The sequence below is a fragment of the Ammospiza nelsoni genome, chromosome W (assembly GCF_027579445.1).
Source record: "Ammospiza nelsoni isolate bAmmNel1 chromosome W, bAmmNel1.pri, whole genome shotgun sequence".
Classification (NCBI taxonomy): domain Eukaryota; kingdom Metazoa; phylum Chordata; class Aves; order Passeriformes; family Passerellidae; genus Ammospiza; species Ammospiza nelsoni.
This window is the reverse complement of record NC_080668.1, coordinates 18,435,552-18,460,172: the sequence shown is the minus strand read 5'-3', so window position 1 is coordinate 18,460,172 and position 24,621 is coordinate 18,435,552. Positions and strand designations below refer to the sequence as shown.

General features: G+C 40.1%; 1 protein-coding gene across 1 annotated transcript in view; it reads left to right on the top strand.

The window, feature by feature from the left end:
- The window catches only part of LOC132086189 (splicing regulatory glutamine/lysine-rich protein 1-like), a 102,689-nt gene that overhangs the window by 20,237 nt on the left and 57,831 nt on the right, over positions 1 to 24,621 (top strand). Inside the window, 4 exon segments of the mRNA XM_059491666.1 lie at positions 6,356 to 6,471; positions 22,378 to 22,542; positions 23,526 to 23,704; positions 24,340 to 24,470. Of these exon segments, the coding sequence (XP_059347649.1) occupies positions 6,356 to 6,471; positions 22,378 to 22,542; positions 23,526 to 23,704; positions 24,340 to 24,470 (591 nt within the window).

Sequence of the window (24,621 nt, the reverse complement as noted above, 5' to 3'; positions counted from 1 at the left end):
CAGCATCCTTATTGAAAAATTGCCCTTAAGTAATTGACTGCAAATTCTTCAGAATCTTAACACTGGTTCAGTACTGCCAGAGAGGAAAGATTGCTACCTAATGGATGAACAACACTTCCTGGTATTTTTCTTGAGATCGCTGCATGATGTGATATGACAACAGGCAGGTAGAGCTATGTTTTCCTGTGTCTCTTTATGGCAGACAATGAGGGGAAGGAGAATAAAATCAAAGTTCTGAGAAATCTTGTTCCAACCCTGTTTGTAGATGACTTATTAGGTATTTCTCAGAAAATGTGTTACAGAAAAACTGTCACTGTTTCAGACCATTCTGGACCCCACAGAGATTATATATAATTAGGTGAACAAGTGATTGGGTTGTGAGGTCAATTTCTATTTTCAAGTCAGAATGCTGTTTTCATGTAACTTTCTAATAGAATAACTAATTTTAATTTTCAAAGATGTGAATTTATATAGGTTTAACTTTCTGAGACCATAGTGCAACATTTTTTATTCACTATGTATAATTGTTAACGGAATCAGTGGAGTGTACAATGGGCTTTAAAAATAACAATGGCTATATTCTACTAAAAGGTTAAATTATATCAGTAGCCAACAGTGCCAGCAATAAAATGTTTCATGTGCTGAATTAAACATATAGAAGGGGTAAAATGAAACTCTGAAAACTTGATTTTAGAAAACAGAATAAGATCTGAAATTTGTAGTGTATTTAGACAGTGATAAATTAAGAATATGAGGAAGGAACCACTACACAATGAAAACTGTTCATTTTGTGACATTTAATAAGCAATTTAACAAAAATATAATTGTAAATTAATTAACATTATCAAGTTGTCAAAATATAACTTTCTTTTATGTGTATCATTAGGTTTTGCTTTAAACATTACAGTTTGAGAACACAAAATTTGAAAGACAAACAAAGATACCACCCTAATAATTCTAAATTTTATGTCCACATTGTCTAGTAGATGGATTTTGACTATTAATTTGGTTTTGTATGTTTTTTCTGTGTGATATTTGTGCATTATTAGATGACTAGACTGTCCAAGGCAGACCTGTTGCACTTGCCTGAGTTAGGCATTGTTTGCCATGCCACTAAACCTGCCGCCAAGTGAAATCTTCATGGGGGAAATGAGATTGAAGTCTGGCCTGCTGAAGATGGACGCCCTGTCTCTGTTTTCATTTTATTTTGCTTTCCTTCCTTTGTTTTTTTTATTTTCACTTTTTAATTTTTTTTCCTTTTTGTTTTGTTCTGTTAAATCCCTTACCCTTGTACTTGTCAACTGGTAATTCAGCTCTGAAAAAATTATGCTTTGTAAAGGGTTCATAGTGTTTCATTTTGAAGTTGACTTGAAGCTACTTGTGGATGGTATACAGAAAATTTAGGATATGTTTAAGTTTTATGCTGTGAGCTATGGATAAGTTTTGTTTGGAATACATTTAAGCATCTCAATTCAACAGATGAACACATTGTGTCAGACTGAAATAGTGAAAACTATATCAGTTTTAAGATGCATTCTTTCATATGTTATGCTTTGTGAGCTTATCTTGAAAGAAAAGTTAAAACTTTCTGGAGAAATTAACTTTACAAAGTAAAATCATTCTTTTTCTCTGCTATTTTTCCTTTTCTCAGCAGAGTACTTTTAGGCTGCATGATCTGTTTAAAAGAAGGGTTTCTATATCTAATAAGAAGAGTTTAATTATTTCTGATATTGAGCTTTCATGAGTATTGAATGTCATGAAATATTTGTTTGCTTCTGATGAAACCTTGCTCCAGTGAGGTCAGTGGCAGTAAGATTTCATTCTTTTGTTTTTGTAATTTTTAGAAAAAACTGTTTACCCCTCATAAGTACGAATGCAGCCTGAGATTTTTTTTTTTTTTAATGTGTTGTGAGGCACATTGTCTTTCAACACTCTTATTCATGGGAAGATTGAAAAGTTTTAGTGTGTGTATGTGTGTATTGCACTTTTGCATGCTCCAGTGGTCATTATTTCAAGAAGAGGTTAAAACCAAATTATCATTTCACAATCTCAGAAGCCCTGGCAGTTCATGCTGGAGTGATTGAGAAAGTTCTTATCCCTAAATGATGTTTGTTCTTGTGAAACAGAAGCCCTAAAACAGAAGTGCTGGACCAGGTAATGTGTCTAGTCCTCAAGCATTACTCTTCCCAGCCAGCTGCATTGGGACCAATTGGCTTGATTCTCATAATGCACCAAGCTGAGAACTGTAGCTGGGAAGAGCTTTGTGATCTCTGTTGGATTTAGCTGTGCCATTTGAGGTAATTACAAGTAGTTGTAATGTCTTTAATCTCTGCTGCTAAATCCAATAAGAATCATGAAGTGAATCACACGGAAATTATTTTATTTGTAAGTGTGCATTTTCCATTGATTTAAAATAGTAAAAAAAAACCCCAATTCCTTTAAAATTCTTTCAAGTAAATGTAAAAATAAAGTATTTAAAAAAGAAATGTACTTTAGTTATTTTTAAAGCTGTTTTGGGGTGATGGGAGGATTAACTATGTAGTTTCAGTATAAAGAGTAAGAAATTAATTTCTGAGCACATGGACAGTGATAAAAATACTGTGGTTAGTACCTGCTTAACACAGGTATTTCTGTTTAGCATTTAACAAAATGGATTTTGGTACAGACGAGATTGACTAGGGCTTTTAAGCACTTAGGAAAACTACATTTCTGAAGAAGCATAAGGTATCTCTAGGTAATACAGAGCTAATTCTACATTTGCTTTCAGATTCCTTTGCAAAGTGAAAAATAAATAAATGATCATAGAATCTAATTTACTAAACACTCATGCATTCAAATAAATATTTCTAAGGATGCAGTACAGATGTGGCAAATTTCTTTTGCTTGTTTCCCTTATTAAAAAATAAATATATTTGCCTCATTTCCATTCAGCTTTTAAATACCATGAGTTTAAAAACCAAAACAGTTATTCTTAAATGAAAGTGTCCTAATTTGTTATGTCATTACTGACATATTTTGTTGTATTTTTGTGGGCTTGTATCCCTTTTAAAAATAAATGAATGGAGGCTGTAACTTCTGAGGTTATTTGGCCTTACATATTAATTTGTTTTTCAAAACTCTAAAAACCAGGGAAATAAATTTCCAGGATATTTCAGGGTTTTGGGTTTTATTTTTGCCCTCAACAGTTTATTTTCTATAGAATTGTTTAAAAGTTTAACCTGATCTTAAAAACTTAAAACTTCGAAAGGGGTATCTTTTCAAAAAGACAGTATCTGAAAATACAAACAAATTTTCAGGGTTCTGTCTGTAGAGGTAGACCTTTCTTCATTCTTGAATAAAATAAATAAACATATCTTTGTGGCATGCACCTCATCAACTAGATTTTGTATTTAACATTAAACATTATGCTGTTGAGGGACCAAAGTATTCTGGAAAAAACGCTGCTAACTTTACAGTTTATATGTGTATGTAATTCATTTTTTTAAACTATAATAGTTTATTTAACTGAAATTGTTCAATTGATTCCTTAAGCAATGTTTGAGCAAATGAATAATGAATAATTGCAATTATTTCAGTAAGGTGAATGTTGAAGTGAGGGGAGAACGACCATCCTATAATGCATCGAACTCAGGTTTATTGATCGATCAGCCAGTTTAAATAATAGTGTTAACGAACTTCATGCATATTCCAAAATCCAGGTTTATGATAGGCTAACAGAGAAAACTCTAACCACTCCCTTTGTTTTACAATACCGTTGATTGTTTACACAAAATAAAACCAGTGTTCCCACTGTGATATGAAAGGTTCCCAAAACTTCCATATCTGTTCCCAGGGTGCCATCTTTTCCCAGAGAGGGTGTTTCGCTTGTTATGGGAAAACTGCCTGAGAACCTTATTGTTTATAAAGTGATGCCTGAGAGAGTCTAATTGTTTATAGAAATCAGGCTGGGAACTGCTTTTGGGACTGCTTTGCAACTACCTTTTACTTTTCTCTCAATTGCATGGCTTCATGGCCTTTTTCTTTAAGCCATGCTTGAACTAAACTCCCCACAGGTGAACCATATACTTAAAGTTTAGAATTGTATTTAAGTACATTTCTGAACTTGACTCCCTGTCAGTTTAGTTATATGCATATGCATAACTCATTTCCTATCTAAAAGGGCTAAATGTCTTAAGCATCTCTTAAGTTTATCTGGTTAAGTGTGTATTGAATTGGCTGTATGTAAGTGCATACTTAAATTAGGCATATGCTTATGTATATTATTGACCAAGGATCTAAATTACAATTCAGATGTACCACTTTAGGAGCCATTAAATTTACTTGAGCCATGTCTGTTGATCCTGTAGAAACCTCTATGAGTATCCAGTTAATTGCAAGATGCTGGCTCAGCAATCATTTGAAAATGCTTAAGTATTTTGTTTTTCAGAAGAACTGGCATATAATTGTATGCCTAATTTGCACACACAGTTTTTGGAATTTTATATTTGGAAGCCTGTTAGCTACATAGTAGGCAGGATGTGAGGCAAGGTACCTGATTCTCATGAGCAGTCTGGCAAATCAAGTACACCTCTCATTGCATGCCTGAATTCAAAATGAGACCTGTTAGGAGTGCTCAGCATTGTGATGATGACTCAGATTTATGCATGTTTTTATAAAAGCCCTGGAAGACATAATAACACAGTTAATTCTTATTTGTTAATAAGATAATAATTTTCTCCTTTAGATAGCAAAATAAAGTGGTTTGTTACATGTTAAGGAGCAAGATGCCTCAAAATTTAAATAACGCTAAATAGAAGGTGTGAGAAAAAAGAAGAGTACTGTTATTCTATCTTTTCTAATCCACTCATGCTATATATAAATTAATTTTCATTTATATTTGTTTTGTCCTTTGTATCTCCAACTCTAACCAAGTCCTTGCTGCAGATCTGTAGAACAGGTTTGCAACTTGTCTTTTTATTTTTTTTAAGTAGTATGATTCCTGTGGGGTTTATTTTCACAAATATAGCTAAAATTGCACAGTGTTTTGAAAATAATATAATAATTTGGGTTTTGAGAACAATATTTATAATAATTTTAAAATTCTGAAGTTAAGGGCTTTATAGTTAAAACACATAAAGTTTGAACCAAAGCAGTAAAAGTCACTGGCACAGTATTTGTATATACCTTGACTTTTAAAACAATTTTTAAATAAAAGCATTTACATTATTAAAGTGCATGGGGTAATATCACAGGGCTCAAATGGGTAGCATATATAAAGTTGCTCCAGTAATTTTGAATAAATCATAGATAACTAATGTAATTAGCACTTCTTTTCTTTATTTTTTCAGTTCAGTGTTTAATATTTGTACCAGTTTAAATGCCTTTGCATTTCAAATTTAAAACATACGTTTATTGCATTTGCAATTAACTATTGCATCTTTTGATTTTTGAAGATTTTTATTATTTCTTTAGCAATCTAATTGTAACTAACTTTCAATGAAACCTGTGTTTAGTTCAGATTAGATATTGCTTAAACTTTTTGCGTGACAGGGAAAATATAATATGGTTTAAATAGTAGGAAATATAGGTAAATATAGCTTGCTTAGCTGATAAGTTATGATTCTCTTTAATTTCAGTAAACTTAAAGCTAATTTATCAAAAATTTAGATAAACTGAGGTGACCTAGAATGTAAGACAGTACAAATATGAATTTTTCAGCCCTTCCTCCACTCCCAACTTCATTTGTAGTATGTCTTGTGTGGATTCACAGTAGGGCTTTTTTTATTTTTATTTATTTGTACATCAAAAGTAGGTAACTCCAGAGGGTGAAAAAGCTCATGAATTTCAGTTAACACATACTTTGTTTCTTTCTTATTTTAACTGATTTGGTTATTTGCCATTTCTGGGGATTAAACTTTAAAAAAATGTTCTTCTTTTCTGTATCTGATGTTCTGTGTGCTATTAGTGATGCAGCCAACACGAATGGTTGTCATGTGTAAAACAGCTTTTGATCACCGTGAAAACACCGCCCCGGGAAAGCGTCCATGCTTGATATCGTTTGGTTCATGAACATTAAGTTTCCAGTACAGGTGACCCATAGCTCCAAGTGTTAAATAATTGTGTACATTATTCAGTTTTTAAAATAATAATCCATTAATGACATTGCTAGTCTTTGAAGTTCTGCTCACTTTTGTTTTTCCTAGTAGATGCTGGGTAAAAGGAAATACTTAAGTCCATATCTCTTTGTAAGGATCTGGTAAATAGATTCATTCTTATTTATGACTTTTTTAAATGCAAGAGTAATTGTAAAATCATAGAAAGAGTAACATCTGTGTAGTGTTCCAACTCTGTGTAACGCTTTTCTTTGCTTCTTCAGGTAAAATCCCAGATGAAGCCAAAGCCCTTTCTCTATTGGCACCTGCTCCTACTATGACAAGTCTGATGTCCGGTGCAGGGTTGCTTCCTATACCTACACCAACCCCTTTAACTGCAGTAAGTAAAATTCAGTCTCTGATTTCTGGTTTTCCTTTATACTCAGTAGCCTCTCTGTGTTCAGAGAACAAGAACTATCTGATCTGTGGATGTTGTCTTCTCATATGCTAAATCAGTGAGGATTTAGCTGTGGTGCGGAGAGGGTAGATCACAAGATGTCCATGCACTACCTTTCTTGGGTGTTTCTTTCAGGTTCTCGGATTGCAAAATAGTGGCTAAATACTGGATTTGGTTGTGTTCATTTTAGTTGTTGTTCCTTCACTATACCCATTAATTTGATGCAGTAGCAATGCTATCCACCTCTTAATAAATTATTAAAAGATCATAGTTAAATTGAAAGAGTTCTTCATAATATTAAAATGCTGCAATAGGATGTTTTTGCAATAGGATACTTTGACCCTGGTGGAAGCTGAGGTGAGCCTGACTGAAAATGAGTGGAAGAAACATTCCGTTGTGACTGGCCCAGAGGCCCCGTGCATTTTGGGCATAGACTTCCTTCTAAGTGGGTATTTCAAAGACCCAGAGGGACTCAGGTGGGCATTTGGGATAGTGTTGAAGTGAGGGGGAGAACGACCATCCTATAATGCATCGAACTCCGACTTTATTGATCGATCAGTCACTTTAAATAACAGTGTTAATTAACTTCATGCATATTCCAAAATACAGCTTTATGATAGGCTAACAGAGAAAACTCTAACCACTCCTTTTGTTTTACAATACCGTTGATTGTTTACATCAAACAAAATCAGTGTTCTCACTGTGATACGAACGGTTCCCAAAACTTCCATAACTGTTCCCAGGGTGCCATCTTTTCCCAGAGAGGATGTTACCTTTGTTATGGGAAGACTGCCTGAGAACTTTATTGCTTATACAAGGATGCCTGAGAGAGACTAATTGTTTATAGAAGTCAGGCTGGAAGCTGCTTTGAAACTGCTTCACAGCTACCTGTTACTTTTCTCTCAGCTGCATGGCTTCGTGGCCTTTTTCTTTAAGCCATGCTTGAACTAAACTCCCGACATTTCCCCCGTCTTTTTCTTTAAAAGAAAGGAGGTTAGTTTGCCACATTTTCTCTATCATCCTACTAACCATCTTTTGGATACAGCTACAGAAACAAGGTAATATAAGTAAAAGCAATAAGAGTACTCCTAATATCCCTATAGCATATGTTATAAGGTTTCTTAGCCAGGGTCCCAATCCGAAACTTTTAAGGCACTCATCAATACCCAATCCTTCTTCTTCCTTAAGGCTGTTAAGCCCTAGCCGTAGCTCTTTCAACTTAGCATGAATAGATACAGAATGATTAGACAGGTTCATGCAACACATTCCTTTAAACTCTTCACACCCATGGCCTTGAGCTAATAACAAGAAATCTATAGCAGCTCTAATTTGTAAATCAGTGTGGTTAACACTTTGTACATCTGAAGATAACATATCTAATATCTGTGAAGTTTTATTTAATTCACCCTTAGCCCAACACCCTATTTGTTTTGCTAGAGTCATTGCTTTGCTTGCAGCACTCCATGGTAGGAGAGCTGGAACAATCACTTGTTTAAATTTACTCCAGAACCACGGATCTCCTATTTGACTACAGTCTAAATCATGTAAGCTGCGCCCTTGCCTGCTTGTCTTATGACTTAATTGCATTAACACAAATATATTAGGGTGGAATAGTGATAACTTGCCTAAATAACAAGGTCCACCCTGAGGTTGGGCTGGTATTCCATTCCAGGCTCTATCTCCACAAACCAGAAATATTCCTGTAGGTAATTTCTTAGGTGTCATGATGCTAGAGCCTTTACAATGGCTGTAGAGTTGTTTAGACACTATGTTTGGCTTTAGAGCTGAATCCAGAGTAGCCCATGTTTGTTTATATGGATTCATATTTTGAAGATTAGAGTAATCAAAGCTAAACCATCCACCGTTGGAAGTGCTGGTCATGCTAGCATTTGCACTTCCAAAAAGCTCTAACTCCTCAGGTGGAGAATGCAAAGGAGTATTAAGTGATTGAATTAACAGACATTGTTGGTAGCCATCACTCTGACTGGCAGTATACCCTTTCTGTGCAGGCAATTTAATATTTACCATATTGTGCATACATAAAGCACGATTATTAATAAGACTGCAGAATTCTTGAGGAGACGATACTGGCAATGCTGAGACAAAGCGACAACTGATTAATCTGTCTAGCAAGTGTTATTCATACATTATCTCTAGGTTGATTAAACTGTATTACCCTTAATTCTTCAGCTACTACTACACCTAGCAATATAACAAAAGTAAACCTCATTTTTCTGTTTTTACTTTGACCTTTTTTTTTTTTTTTTTTTTTTTTTTTTTTTTTTTATCAGTTTTTAACCTTTAACCCTTTTCAAAATACACTGTACCTCCCACCGATAATAAGCCAAGATTTTCTGCTCATGTGTCTCATAAAGATCTAAAGCTGAGGCAGTGTTTAGTCCTGTTTCGTTCCGTAGAGCCCACTCCCAATTATATTCCCAGTTATGTCTATGATTACAGGTATCACACCATAAACGAGAAAGTGACAACTGATCCACCCAAAAGGTCCTGTCACAACCCCCACAACACAGTGCAACCCAAGCAGCACAATGTGGGCTGTGACATTCAAGGCAGTTCTCTTTTGCCAGTCCTTTTATATGGAAAGATGATAATGATTCAATAATGTCAATCAGTTCCCCGGTCGTCCGGCAACAGCGTTTTATCCCAAAGGGTTAAAACCACCCTCAGCTGAGCCACAATGTCCGGCCTTATCAGGCATTGCACGGTAGGTGGTAATTGGACTAAGAAAAGAAAGCTGTTAGCTGTTTTCATTCATGTGAACCTGGAGAGGAGGTGAATGACAAGTCTGAAAACGATCCTTTCTGTCCTTGAGATTTTCACATCCACCTCTTCCCTGGATTTCTCAAAAATGTTCAAAATCAGTTTTATAGTCTGTAATCCTTTAGTCATTTGGCTGAAATGGCATCAGCTGGGCGATTCTCAGTCCTTTGTTGATTTGGAGTGGTGAGAAAGTAGTATGAACTTGAAGCACTTAAAATACTTAACTTAGCAGACTTATTTTCAAATTAATAGAACTTAACTGGCTTCAAAATTCTATGGGCTAACTGTGCTACACTCTTTGCAACATAAGAATAGGCAATTCTAATAACTAAATAGTATTTTCAGCTAGCAAGGTTTCTCTGATGTTTACAACAACACTTTGAACACAAGTCATAAAACAAACACCTATCGTAAAAGCATAAATCTATCTAACATCACTTAAACTTAATAGCACTTATACTTAAAATACTTAAACTTAAAATATTTAAACTTAATAGAACTTAACATTACTTAAACTTATCTTTACTTAAACTTAATAGAATTTTAAATCAACAGAACTTACATGTAAAATCTCTTAATTCTAACAAAACTATAACAAAATCTAACTGATTTTAGACATATTTGTGAATAATGTAAGATCAAACTTAACAGAATCTAACTTATCTTAAACCTAATATGATTTAACCTTAACAGACCTCGAACTTAACAGAAAATAAACTTAACAAACTTAACCTTAATAGTATTTAGCATTTAATTTAACTTAAACTACTTAATAACAGATAAAACTTACTATAGACATAAAATATAGCATTTACTATAACTTACTTACAGGCCCGATTCTAAAATATTAAGCTAAAATAACTTTGTTCACGTGTTTGCTATAGCATTTCTATATCAAAAAGCACACTCACAACATCTCACTCATACAATCAGTCTAACATATCTTAACATTTTTAAACTTTTCAAAATATAATTCTAGAGTCTGATGTTCCACTGACTGAGCCATCTGGGCTTCTGATGTTAAAGTCTCTGCCAATACAGGTGATTTCAAGACAGCATAACTAATGCCGAGCCAAACCGGCCGAAATTTGACCCATGCATACAGTACGCTGATTCCTGTTTCACAGTCTCTGCCAGGAAAAACAAAAGTTCCTTTAACTTTCCTTGTTTACCATCACTTGTTTCTTAATTTCAACAGGGATCTTTTCCTTTTGTTGACAAAAGTTACATCCATTAGGCTGTTAGGTCTTAAACTGAAGCTTTTGCCGGCTGTGGGGGGAGGGAGAAACGCTCCCGCTGCAAAAAGCGCTCCAGTCCCGCGGCGCGTGTGTCGGAGCGGGCGAAACCCCCCCCCCTGCGCTGGGCTCTTTGTTTACTCGCCGGCAGGCTGACTCCGCTGCAAGCACCGCTGCACCCGTGGCTCCCCCCGCGGCGGCTTCGCTCTCTCCCCGCGGCGGCTTCGTGTGGTGTCGGGTTGGAGACAGAAGAAGGTGCCGATGCTGCAGCGATGACTTCTGTTGGTGCCTGGTCGTCCGAGCGGCATTTTTGGGCCCATATTATTTGATTTTGCAAATGCAGCTGACGCTTGGTGAGGTGCAAGAGCGGCTAATACCTGACTCTGAGAGGACTTTGCCTGTTCTTGCAAGCCTATTCCTGACGTTGATTTCTGTTTGATCGCATCTACCACAAAAGCCTGCTGTCCCGTAGATATGAGGGCCATCTTCTCTAATGCCTCTTCTATAGTCCAATTAGTACCTAGGGTGTTAAGTACTCTCCTATTAGTAGAATTACAATTTCGGAGAGCACACTCCCTGAGCAATACTCCCCTAAGATATTTTGGCACCTCAGCTCTTTCAATTTCTGCAGCAACCTTGTCAATAAAAGAGCTAAATGATTCCTCTCTGCCTTGCTTGATTCCTATATATACAGGTCTCTCTTCTGGTTCCTTTACCCTTTCCATCGCGAGTCTGACTAACCTTATTGCCTCCCGGCACTTCTCTTGACCTATTAAGGCTTGTGCCTCAGGACGAAAGAAAGGTCCCAGACCCATAAGCTCACTAACAGTGACGCCATGGAGAGGGTCACCCTGCTGCCTTTGTACTGCCACGCACTCGCTAACGAGCGCTTGCCAATGAGCATTAAACAGCAATTGCTGATGTTGGGTAAAGATTAATTTAACTATGCCACGACAATCATTAATAAGAAGAATACTGGTGTCAAAAATATAGTCGAGCATTTGCTTGGCTGGTTCGCTTTTAAAGCCAAACTGGCTAACAGTAGCTCGCAACTGAGATAACATCTTCCAATCTAAAGCACTAATTGTCGCTTGCATACCTCCGCCAGCCTGGGGGGTGAAAATAACCGGACAAGCCAGTTCGCTCGCTAAGCTTATCAACTCCTGGTCTCCCTTCTCCATTGCATCTTTGGCAAGAGCTGCCCACGCATCCCGTCTTTCCCGTGCAATCATCACCGCTCGATCGTTTTCCAACCCAGGGCTCTGATTACTTTTCGGGAACGGGACACACGTTTGTGGCCCTGGCTGCTGCGATGCAAGCAATACGGGAGACTCAGAAGTGCTATGCGTAGCCTGCGGCGAAGCGGGCAATAAAGCACCCTGCGGAGCACCCTGCGGAGCTTGGCTCGTCAGGGGGGGCTGGCTCGTTAAAGGAGGCGGTAGAAGCGGCGCAGAGGGTAGTAAAGCGCCCTGTGGAGCCTGGCTCGGCGCCTGGCTTGCCGAGGGAGGAGGCGAGGTCGGTAATGAAACCGTCCTCATTGCAGGGCCAGGAGGAGTCCCCGACTCTTTATCAAACTCCCTCTCTTGATCGTATTCTTTATTACGATCGTGAGCGGCAGTAGCCTGATAGGCAGCCCTCTTTTCCGCCTGAAACTGCAACAGTTCGTTGTTAATAACCCGCCATAATTTACCCATTTTCCTAGCAGTTTTATCATCGTCTAACGTAGCCTGCCATAATATATCACCAAATTTACGCCACTCCGACAACTCGTGAACCGTGTGGGGATTCACAAAGACTCCCCTTTCCAGACCATAAGCCAAAAGACCTTGCAATTCTTTCTGTAAGTCTATACCCTTAATTTGCCTTTTTTGCAAAAATGTAATAAAAAGTTCATATGCGGCTTGTCTTTCCATACCTCTTTTTAAGTGCGCACTTTCACCTAGCAGCGTATTCCAAGACTTCTATGCCGCACGTATCAGCTGGCCCATCTAATTATGGTCGCCAGGGCACGGCGCGTATCGGCGGTTTTCTTTTTTTCCTCCGCTTTAATTTCGCGCTTATTGCCGCTCCCGCTGCTTCGGAGCCTGAACCATTCCTCACTTATCCTTTGGTGTTCGCAATCCCCGTGATGGCCGCGATCGTCCTGGTGTCCGCTATCACGTCGGGGTCACCAATTTGTTGAAGTGAGGGGGAGAACGACCATCCTATAATGCATCGAACTCCGACTTTATTGATCGATCAGTCACTTTAAATAACAGTGTTAATTAACTTCATGCATATTCCAAAATACAGCTTTATGATAGGCTAACAGAGAAAACTCTAACCACTCCTTTTGTTTTACAATACCGTTGATTGTTTACATCAAACAAAATCAGTGTTCTCACTGTGATACGAACGGTTCCCAAAACTTCCATAACTGTTCCCAGGGTGCCATCTTTTCCCAGAGAGGATGTTACCTTTGTTATGGGAAGACTGCCTGAGAACTTTATTGCTTATACAAGGATGCCTGAGAGAGACTAATTGTTTATAGAAGTCAGGCTGGAAGCTGCTTTGAAACTGCTTCACAGCTACCTGTTACTTTTCTCTCAGCTGCATGGCTTCGTGGCCTTTTTCTTTAAGCCATGCTTGAACTAAACTCCCGACAGGATAGCTGCTGTGGAGACAGAAGGCATTAAGCCATTGAACACCTTGCCTGGACTATCAGAGAACCCATCTGCAGTAGATCTTCTGAAGGGGGAAGAGCGACAAGTACCAATTGCCACGTCGACAGTGCACCGCCAGCAGTACTGGACAGCTCAAGATGCTGTGATTCCCATCCACAAGATGATCTGTGACCTGGAGAGCCAAGGGGTGGTCAGCAAGGCCTACTCACCCTTGAACAGTCCCATTTGGTCTGTACACAAATTTGGAGAATGGAGATTTACTGTGGACTATCATGCCTTGAATGAAGTGGACTCCACCATTGAGCGCTGCTGTGCCAGACATGTTGGAGCTCCAGTATGAGCTGGAGTCCAAGGCAGTGAAGTGGTATGCCACTATTGACATTGCCAGTGTGTTTTTCTCCATTCCTCTGGCAACAGAGTGCAGGCCTCAGTTTCCCTTCACCTGGAGGGGCATGCAATACACCTGGAACCAACTGTCCTAGGAGTGGAAGCACAGCCCCACCATCTGCCATGGACTGATCCCAGACTACTCTAGAAAAGGGTGAGGCTCCAGAACATCTGCAGTACATTGATGACATCATTGTGTGGGGGAACATGGCAGCAGAGGTGTTTGAGAAAGGAGAGAAGATCATCCAGATTCTCCTGAAAGCCAGTTTTGCCATCAAAAAGAGCAAAGTCATGGGACCTGCTTGAGAGATCCAGTTCCTGGGAGTAAAGTGGCAAGATGGATGGCATCAGATTCCCACCAATGTCATCAATTAGATCACAGCAATGTCTCCACTGCCCAACAAGAAGGAAATACAAGCTTTTTAGGTGCCATTGGCTTTTGGAAAATGTATATTCCTGAGTACAGTCAGACTGTGAGCCCTCTCTACCTAGTCACCTGCAAAAAGAGCAATATCCACTGGGGCCCTGAACGGCAACAAGCCTTCACCCAGATCAAGTAAGAAATCGCTCATGCGGTAGCCCTTGGCCCGGTCAGAGCAGGACCAGAAGTGAAGAACATGCTCTACTCCACAGCCAGGAGCCATGGTTTGTCCTGGAGCCTTTGGCAGAAGGTGCCTAGTGAGTGAGACTTGGAGTTGACCACTGGAATTCTGGAGCCGAAGTTACAGAGGGGCCAAAGCCAACTACATTCCAACAGAGAAGGAAATCTTGGCCACCTATGAAAGAGTCCAAGCTGCCTCAGAGGTGATTGGCACAGAAGCACAACTCCTCCTGGCACCCCGACTACTGGTGCTGGGGTGGATGTTCAAAGCAAAGGTTCCCTCTACCCACCACTCCACCAATGCCACATGGAGCAAGTGGATTGCTCTCATCACACTGTGCACCCATACTGGAAAACTGAAGCACCCTGGAATCTTGAAGATAATTACAAATTGGCCTGAAGGTGAAAACTTTGGTCTCTCTGACGAAGAGGAGAAAAAACAAGTGAAACATGCTGAGGAAGCTCCACCATACAACCAACTGCCAGGAGAAGAAACATGCTGCGCTCTTCTCACTGACAGTTCCTGTCACGTTGTAGGGATGAAACAAAGGTGGAAAGCAGCCGTATGGAGCCCCACACAACAGGTTGCAGAAGTTACTGAAGGAGAAGGTGGATTGAGCCAACTTGCTGGACTCAAAGCTGTTCAGCTGTCCCTCAGGTGAGCTTTTGGGATTACTGTAGAGACAGACGACATTAGACAATTGAACACCTTGTCTGGTCTCTCAGAGGACCCTTCTGTGGTAAGACTCCTGAGCATTGGGGCAACACAGCAGAGGAATTTTTTGAGGAAGGGGAGAAAATAATCCAAATCTTCCTGAAGTCCAGTTTTGCCATAAAGCACAGTAAGGTCAAGGGACCTGCCCAGGAAATTAAGTTCCTGGGGGTAAAATGGGAAGACAGGCGCAGACAGATTCCAACAGAGGTGATCAATAAGATAGCTGTGATGTCTCCACTGACCAGCAAGAAGCAAACACAGGCTTTCCTAGGCATCATGGGGTTTTTGAGTATGCATGTCCCAGAGTTCAACAAGATTTTAAGCTCTCTCTACCTTGTAACATGAAAGAAAAAATATTTCAAGTGGGACCCTGAACAACAGTAAACCTTTGAACAAATTGAATAGGAGATTCCTCATGCATTTGTCTTTGGGCCAATCAGGACAGGACAGGATGTGAAAAATGAGCTCTACACTGCAGTCAGGGAGAATGGTCCTTCCTGAAGACTCTGGCAGAATGTACCTGGAGAGACTTGAGGATGATCTGTCAGGTTCTGGAGTTGAGGATTCAAAGGATCTGAGCCCAGCTACACCCCAATTGAAAAAGAGGTTCTTGTAGCCTATGAAGGAGTTCAAGCTGCCTCAGAAGTGATTGGCACCAAAGCACAGCTTCTTCTGGCACCCCAGCTACCAGTGCTAGGATGTTTACAGGGAAAATCCCCGCAAAACATCATGCCACTTATAGGACGTGGAGTAAGTGGATTGCTCTCATCCCACAGCAAGCTCGTATAGGAAATATGAATCACTTTGGGATCTTGGAAGTCATCATGAACTGTCCTACATGTGAGAATTTTGGATTATCATCTGAAGAGGAAGAAAAGCAGGTGACATGTGCAGAGGAGGCCCCACCATATAACCAGCTACTGGAGAGTGAGAGGAGATACTCTCTTTTCACTGATGGATCTTGCCATACCTTGCCATAGGGACCAGTAGGAAATGGAAAGCAGCTGTATGGAGCCCTACACAGTGAGTTGCAGAAGCTACCGAGGTAGATGGAGTCATATTGCAGAGCTGAAAGCTGTCCAGTTGGCTTTGGACATTGCTGAATGAGAGAAGTGTCCAACACTCTACCTCTGCATTGACTTGTGGATGGTAGCAAATACTTTATGGGAGTGGCCGGAAAGATGGAAAAAGGCCAACTGACAGCACAGAGGGAAACCCCTTTGTCTGCCAAAGTGTGGCAAGACATTGCTACCCAGGTGACCATGAAAGTCTGTCATGTGGATGCACATGTACCTAAGAGTCAGGCTCATGAGGAGCACTGCAACAATGAACAGGTGGATCAGGCTGCCAAAATCAAGGTGTCACAGGTAGATCTGGACCAGCAACATAAGGGTGAGTTATTTCTAGCTCAGTGGGTCCATGATGCCTAATGTCATCAGAGAAGAGATGCAACATACAGGTGGGCTTGTGACTGAGGGGTAGACTTAGACACTATATCCCAGGTTATCCATGACTGTGAAACATATGCTGTGATCAAGCAGGCCAAGCCGGTACAGCTCCTGTGGTATTTGGAGCGGTGGTCTAAATATAAGTATGGGTTAGGCCTGGCAGATCAGTTACATCACACTGCTGCAAACCTGCCAATGTTGGAACCCAATAAATTCCTCTGGCTGCCCTGGAGGGCTTGAGCCCCTGCCTGGCGGGCTCAGAGACCTTGGCACAGAGCCCAACACCCCCGTGCCTTTGATTTAGCCCTTGGAATAAAAAATTGCCAACCTTTATATGAAGAATTACAAGACAAGAGACTTTAAGTCGAATAATAGTTAGTTGGTCACAGGGTGAAAAATAGATTTTTGGGTTTTTTAGAATGGGGGTTCAGGAGGCAAGATGGAGGAATCCGGGTGTGTCCAGTCTTTCTCCTTCTTCTTCTTGGCCTCCATGTTCTGGGTGATGCTGGCACTTTTAGATTGGTTTAGAGTAGAAGCTCACTGTCTAACATAGATGATAGGTATTGGGAAGTTATTGTAAATAATGTACACATTGTTTGTAGTTTAAAAAGACAACACCGCCTCTGAGGCGGGCAGTGTGCCTCAACCCGACCTGCCAGACAGACCTGAGGCGGGTCAGAGAAAGAATGTTATAGATAAGAAATAATAAACAACCTTGAGAACGAGAACAGAAAAATCCTGACTCCTTCTTCGAGGGCCAGACTGGAAAAAAGAAGCTTGTACATATCTCAGAGTCACTCTGACCAGCAGAGATTCTGAGACACCAAGGCAAGAGTTACATGCTTACAGTGGTAGAAGCAACCACTGGATGGCTGAAGACAACCCCATGTCTCATGCCACTGCCCAGAACATTTTTTTGGGCTTTGAAAAGCAAGTCCTGTGGTGACATGGCACCCCTGAAAGAATTGAGGAAGACAATGTGACTCATTTCACAAATAGCCTTATAAAAATCTGGGCTAGACAACACAATATTGAGTGGGTGTATTATATACCCTGTCATGCACCAGGCACTGGGAATGTCAACTGGTATAATGGACTGATAAAAACAACATTGAAGGCACTGGGTTGTTGGACCCTCAAGCAGTGGGATCTGCACTTAGCAAAGGCTACATGGCTAGTCAACACAAGATGTTCCACTTACTGAGACGGCCCTGCACAATCAGGATCCCTGCATACAGCAGATGGAGATAAAGTCCTTGTGGTGCATATGAGAGGTATGCGAGGAAAGACAGTTTGGATTAATCCTGCCTTGAGGAAAAGCAAACCCATCCATGGGATTATTTTTGCTCAATGACCTGGTTACACTTGGCGGGCAATGCAGAGGGATGGGGAAACACATTGTATACCTCAGGGGGTTTTGACTTTGGGTAAGAACAGCCTGTAATGTTGAATTGCATATGTAACACTGGTTGCTGAATGTCATTGTCACTGCATGTTGTAACTACCATGGACAATGAGAATGGACTGCTCCGGTTATATCAGTCATGGACCAAATGAATTCAATCCATATCCTGGAGGATAGCCAGTGGCTACTGAAATAATAATTGTATTTGTAAATATTTATATGTATATATGTGTACAGGTGAAAGGTATTCATTTGGGCAGGAGTAGATGATATGGAATAAGGGTTGGATAATGTCCTGGGTAACCCAAAATGTTATTGTATTACACAGCTATCTGTGCCCAAAATTGTTACTGTCTCTTTAAGACCTGGCAGCTGAAAAATTGAATGGTAGGGCAGGAGCTAGGGGATGCCCCAGGATTTTTAGAAGTCACAGCACTCAGGCAGAGCTCTCTCTTGTCTCTTGCCTCTCTTGCCTCTTGGCTTTTGCCATAGAGCTGAGGCAGCATGGGTGGAGGCTCCCCTTTGGGTTTCTTTTGGTCTTTTTTCTTTGAGGGGGGTGCTTTGGGTGTTTTTTTTTTTCGAAAGGCTGTGTTTTTCAGTCCTGGACTGCCCCAAGGTAAATTCTGCGAGTGCCTGACTACAGCTGCAGCATCACACCGAAAAGAACATAACAGTCCTGCTTCATATGGTCGCCCCAGCACACCAGCAGCGCCCGGTCAAAATGGGAAGGCACGGAGTCTGAGTTACCCCAGCCAACTGCTTACCATCTTCTGCCAAGAAAGCAGCAAAGTCCCTCCACAAGTTCTAGATATTGACCAAACTCCAGCCACGGGAGTGTGCTATCTGCTTTTTGCCAATGGAGCTGCCACTACTGGTGGAGATATAGAGGGGATGAGCTACTGCCATCTTTGTCTCTCCACATGCGGTCATTTGCAGAGGGCATCATCTTGGGAGGGGGATGGGGGTGGTGTTACTCCTCCATTTTGAGTTTCTCTTTGTTCCTGGGCAGTCTGTGAGATTTCAGCAAGTTGGTAACTAGTGACTATTACTGTTATTTTCTGCCTGTTGCTATTTTGGGTTTTTTTACTAAATGTTATTTTTTCACTTGTATCTACACATATTCTTTTCTTATTGGTGGAAAGGGATTGGCTAAAATACTTAAGAGGAGGTAACTCATTTTGAAGTGTCCGCCTTTTGGATTGTCCTAAATCAAGACATTGTACTTAAATGATTCCTCATCTGTCTCCATGACCAGAAACATTATTCTCACTCTCATATTCTTAGCTGATAATGATCAGCATCGTAAAAGAAATTCCTTCCTTCCTTCCTTCCTTCCTTCCTTCCTTCCTTCCTTCCTTCCTTCCTTCCTTCCTTCCTTCCTTCCTTCCTTCCTTCCTTCCTTCCTCCCTCCCTCCCTCCCTCCCTCCCTCCCTCCCTCCCTCCCTCCCTCCCTCCCTCCCTCCCTCCCTCCCTCCCTCCCTCCCTCCCTTCCTTCCTTCCTTCCTTCCTTCCTTCCTTCCTTCCTTCCTTCCTTCCTTCCTTCCTTCCTTCCTTCCTTCCTTCCTTCCTTCCTTCCTTCCTTCCTTCCTTCCTTCCTTCCTTCCTTCCTTCCTTCCTTCCTTCCTTCCTTCCTTCCTTCCTTCCTTCCTTCCTTCCTTCCTTCCTTCCTTCCTTCCTTCCTTCCTTCCTTCCTTCCTTCCTTCCTTCCTTCCTTCCTTGTCCAAGAGCTGTTTTCAAGTGTGCAACTTATATAATGAAACAGTGTATCCAATTGTCCTGGTTTAGGGCAAATTTGTTAAAGAATCTGCAAAAGAGGGCCCCTCCAGAAAGCAAAACCCACACGGCCCCTCCCCCCCCAACCGGTTTGGAAAAAAATTCCTTGGAGAGAGGTGGAAAGAACCTGTTTATTTGACTGGCCCAGCACCCCCCAGCACACAAAATGAACAATACCCGATGACACCGCTCTGAGAAAGATGACAAAATCAGAAAGTCTCTTTCGGGGGTGGTTGCTCTGTTCTCAGTCCCTCCGGCGCTGGGCAGCTGCTGCAGCCGAACCTTCGGTGTTCCCGGGTCCCAGTCCGGAGCAAGTTCGAGATGGTCACAGGAACAGGAGAGGAGAAACAGTCCGGGAAGGAATTTGGACTGTTTAGCTAGAACTAGCTAATAAGCAGATGCAAAAGCAGGAGGAGAAGCAAGAGCAGAAGAGCAAGCAAGCAAAGCAGCAAGCTGAAAGCAAGAAGTGAAAAACAGCCCTATGTACTGCTGTCTCAGTGTTTCTGATAAGAGAAACCCAAACAAACTTCCACTCTTCAGAGCCAGTCTTAAAGGCACAGAACAGATGAATGGGGATACAAGCATTATCATGTCACCCCAGGACACCAATGTTGCCAGTTAGAGGTTTAGGCTACTTCTGTTTATGGTTCATAACTGTCGTTGTATGAGAGACATTGGATGACTTTGAAAAGAATTTTTAGTTCACAAGAATGCTGGTGCTTTTTTGTCTCAAAATATGTGAAGAAATATTTTAGGTATTTCATTTAAAACTGTGCTTACTCAAGTTTCCACTGCATAATTGTTTGCAATGATCCCTAAATAATCATGGAATAATTTAGGTTAGAAAAGACCTCTAAGATCATCAAGTTCAACTGTAATCTTAACACTGCCAAGTCCACCACTAAACCATGTTCCCAAGTGCCATGTTTACACATCTTTTAAATAGTTCCACAGATGGTGACTCAACTGCTTCCCTGGGCAGCCTGTTCCATTGCTTGACAATCATTTGGTGAAGAAATGTTTTGTAATATCCAATCTAAACCTCCCCTGCTACAACTTGAGGCTATTTCCTCTCATCCTATCACTTGTTACTTGAGAGAAGTGACTGACACCCACTTCACTACAACCTCCCTTCAAGTAGTTGTAGACAGTGATAAGGGCTCCCCTGAGTCTCCTTTCTCCAGGCTTAATAAACCCAGTTCCCTCAGCAGCTCCTCATAAAGACTTGTGCTCCAGCCCCTTCACCAGGTCTGTTGCTCTTCTTTGGATGTACTCCAGCATCTTGTCATGAGGGTCCCGAACCTGAACGCAGTATTAGAGATGTGGCCTCACCAGTGCTGAGTACAGGGGAAGAATCACTTCCTAGTCCTGCTGGTCACACTATTGCTGATACAAGCCAGGATGCCAGTGGCTTTCTTGGCCACCTGGGCATGGACTGGCTCATGTTCAGCCAGCTGTTGACCAACATCCCCAGGTCCTTTTTTGCCAGGCAGCTTTCCAGCTACCCTTCGTCAAGGCAGTAGTGTTTCATGTGGTTGTTGTGACCCAAGTGCAGTACTCAGCACTTCGCCTTGATGAATCTCATACAGTTGGCCTTGGGCCATCAATCCAGCGTATCCATATCCCTCTGTAGTACATTCCTACCCTCCAGCAGATCAACACTCCCACCCATCTTGGTGTCGTCAAATTTGCTAAGGATGCACTTGATCCCCTCATCCAGAGCATTGATGAAGATTGATATGTTAAACAGGACTGGTGTAATAATGGTGTTTAGAGACATTTGTTTCTAAGCTAACCATCTGTAGTGGTTTTGCAAAACCATGACACCATCTAAGGTAAATTCACTTTGTTTTTAATATACATATTTAATAAATTATCTGTGAATTTTAGAATATCAAAGAGGAAGTCAAGCTGTATAACTTTAATGGGTTGACCTTGGCTGGGCACCAGGTGCCCACCGAGCTGCTCTACCCTTCCCAGCTGGACAGGGGAGAAAAAATAAGAACTAGTAGGTTGAGATAAGGCAGTTTACTAAAGCAAAAGTGAAAGTTTGCATGTGTATAAACAAAGAGAAAAAAAATGTTTATTCTCTACTTCCCATCAGTGAGCGATGTTCAGCTGCTTCCCAGAAAGCAGGGCTCCAGCATGTGTAGTGGTTGCTCTGGAAGGCAAACATTGTAAATATTGAATGCATCCCCTTCCTCCTTTTCTTAGCTTTATATCTGACCTGACATCATATGGTATGGAATATCCTTTTGGTTAATTTGGGTCAACTAGCCTGGTTGTGTCCTCTCACAAGATCTTGCCCACTCCTAGCCCCTTAATGGGGGGAATGTTGAGAGACAGCATTGATGCTCTGCCAGTGCTGCTCAGCAGTAGCCAAAACACTGGTATGTTATCAACACTTTTCTAGCTACCAATGCAAAGCCCAACACTCGGAGGACTGCTATAGGAACATGAACTCCAGCTCAGCCACACCCAGTACAATAACCCTCTGTTTAATAATAAAAGGATTATTTCAAATAAAGAGAGTAGTTTTGTTACATAAAAAACTACTGGTGGTTAGAAACTTTGCTGGAAAGGAAGTTGATTTTTGGATGGAGAAAAAATTCAAACCAGGAACTCAGCAGACCAATTTAGTAATAATTTTAAAGTGACTTTTTTATAACATTCCCCAAGAGAAATTTCAATTCTCAATTCTGGGACCTTACGGTTTAAAGTCATACCTATATTAATTAGGTTTATTTTTACAGAAATGCACAAGGAAGGCAAGTAATAAAAGGTGAAGTGTCTCCTTCCTGTGCGTGGTTGCAAAGCATATCCTATTTTTATATTTTTCAGCTTGGTGTTTCACTTGGCACTTTGGGGGCTATACCAGCAGCAGCATTGGACCCTAACATTACAACACTGGGAGAAATACCACAGCCACCAATTATAGGGAATGTGGACCCATCAAAGATTGATGAAATTAGAAGAACAGTCTATGTTGGAAACTTGAATTCACAGGTAGCTTTTTTTGGTTTTGTTGGTAATAATAATGGAAGATACAGAATTGTTAATTTGTGAATTACAATCTTACATTTTAAGAGTTTTCATTAGTTGATGCCAATAGAAGTTTACTAGAGATATTTCAAATTCTTGAATTCTCTTTTGCCAATCAGATTAGACCAGACTGTTGGAATTCATTCTAGCAGGAAAACAAAGAAATCACACTCTAACTGAATTCAAGAAACATTTATGATTGTGGGTGTTGATCAAATGTCCAGCTTGACTATATTAGCGGAGCAATGCCTCAGAATTTGTGAGAGAATGGTAGCTGTCCCCCACAACACTCTGCAGTTGCTTAAGTACAGTAAGAAGAAATTATTTGTCCCAGTAGAAGTTGAAAAATTAGCATAAATATATTTGAGTTACTCTGACAGGAAAGTTGGATCTGTCAGAAATTTGTTTTTCAGCAACTGATTGAAAAACAATTTGATTTTGACTGATGGAAATATAAGTATTTGATTTTTTGTTTTTTGACTGCCAAAGTAGCTACTAAAGTATAAAAATACTATTGATCGCAATAAAATAACACAAGCTTGGAACTAGTAGAAAAACAGAGAAAAGTGAAGTCTTGTAATACTGCTTGGATTTTTTTTTTTAGTTGATCAAAATTCACCATCAGTATCTTGGACATAGGTGTATCATCAGTTATTTCAAATAAGTTGTCTGAAAACTACAAAATCCTGTACAAGTGCTTTTTTAACCTAGATGTAGGACTTCAGGGCTCATGGTTGCACTATTTTAAATTGTAATATATTTTTTAAATTAATGGAAGAAAAAAAATACCTTTCTGTCTTCAAGTGTAACATCACCAAATTCATGTCACCTGTGTAATGATGATGAGATGTCTTTCCAAAATCTGTAGCTGTTAGATTATCTGATATGTTGAATAAGTGGTTTTCATTATATATTTTACTTCAGCTGAGATCTTTGACTCTTTCTAGACTACAACAGCAGATCAGCTGCTTGAATTTTTTAAGCAAGTTGGAGAAGTCAAATTTGTGCGAATGGCAGGTGATGAGACACAACCAACACGATTTGCTTTTGTGGAATTTGCAGACCAAAATTCTGTACCTCGAGCTCTCGCCTTTAATGGAGTTATGTTTGGAGACAGGCCACTGAAGTAAGAAACTAATTATCTATATGAATATTGAATGAGAGATGTCTTAGTATCCTTATACATTTATGACTCATGCAGGAAACTGCTGTGATTAATATTTATTTTTTATTATTATATTATTTATAGTATTAGTATAGTATCAATGTAAAGACCTGTTGTTAGTAAACTGGAGTGCTTTATGAACTCAAATTTCAAGGTTGGACATAACTTTTTTTCCAAGAAGAATATGGTTGGCATTGAATAAGATATTTCTACATCCAATCTTGAATTGGTGAAAGCCATAACAGTGAGAGAATCTGCAAAGTCCTTTGTACTAATTAAGCTTTATATATGATGTGTATGTAATTAGTAGGTATTAATGTAGAAATTTTATCTGAAATAGATTTATAGACTTGTACTAGAAAAAAAATTTAACAGAAATATTGTGCCAAAATTATTTAAAAGTCATAAGATTTGAAAGCAATAAAAACCAGGCATTTCATATACTTAGAAAAGATGAATGTTAGAGGATAAATTTGTAGTTTTGCTGAACTTTGTGGTTTTTAGTCATACATGGAAGTTGAGGTGCTTTCATTTTTTTTTCATTTTTCCTTTTCAAAAGTTTGGAAGTTAAAGGTTTTATTTTTGTCTTAATTTAGAATAAATCACTCCAATAATGCAATAGTGAAGCCTCCTGAAATGACACCTCAAGCTGCTGCCAAGGAACTGGAAGAAGTGATGAAGAGAGTAAGGGAAGCCCAATCGTTCATATCTGCTGCTATTGAGCCGGGTAGGTATATTATGTTCATTATCTAACAGACGTGTTCTGTGTATACCTTGACACATGCTTTTAAGAGCACTTTCAAACACAGGAAAAGGGTACTCAAAGGTTATTGGAATATGATCCCAATATTACCAGGTAGATTGTGCCTGGGCTGGTC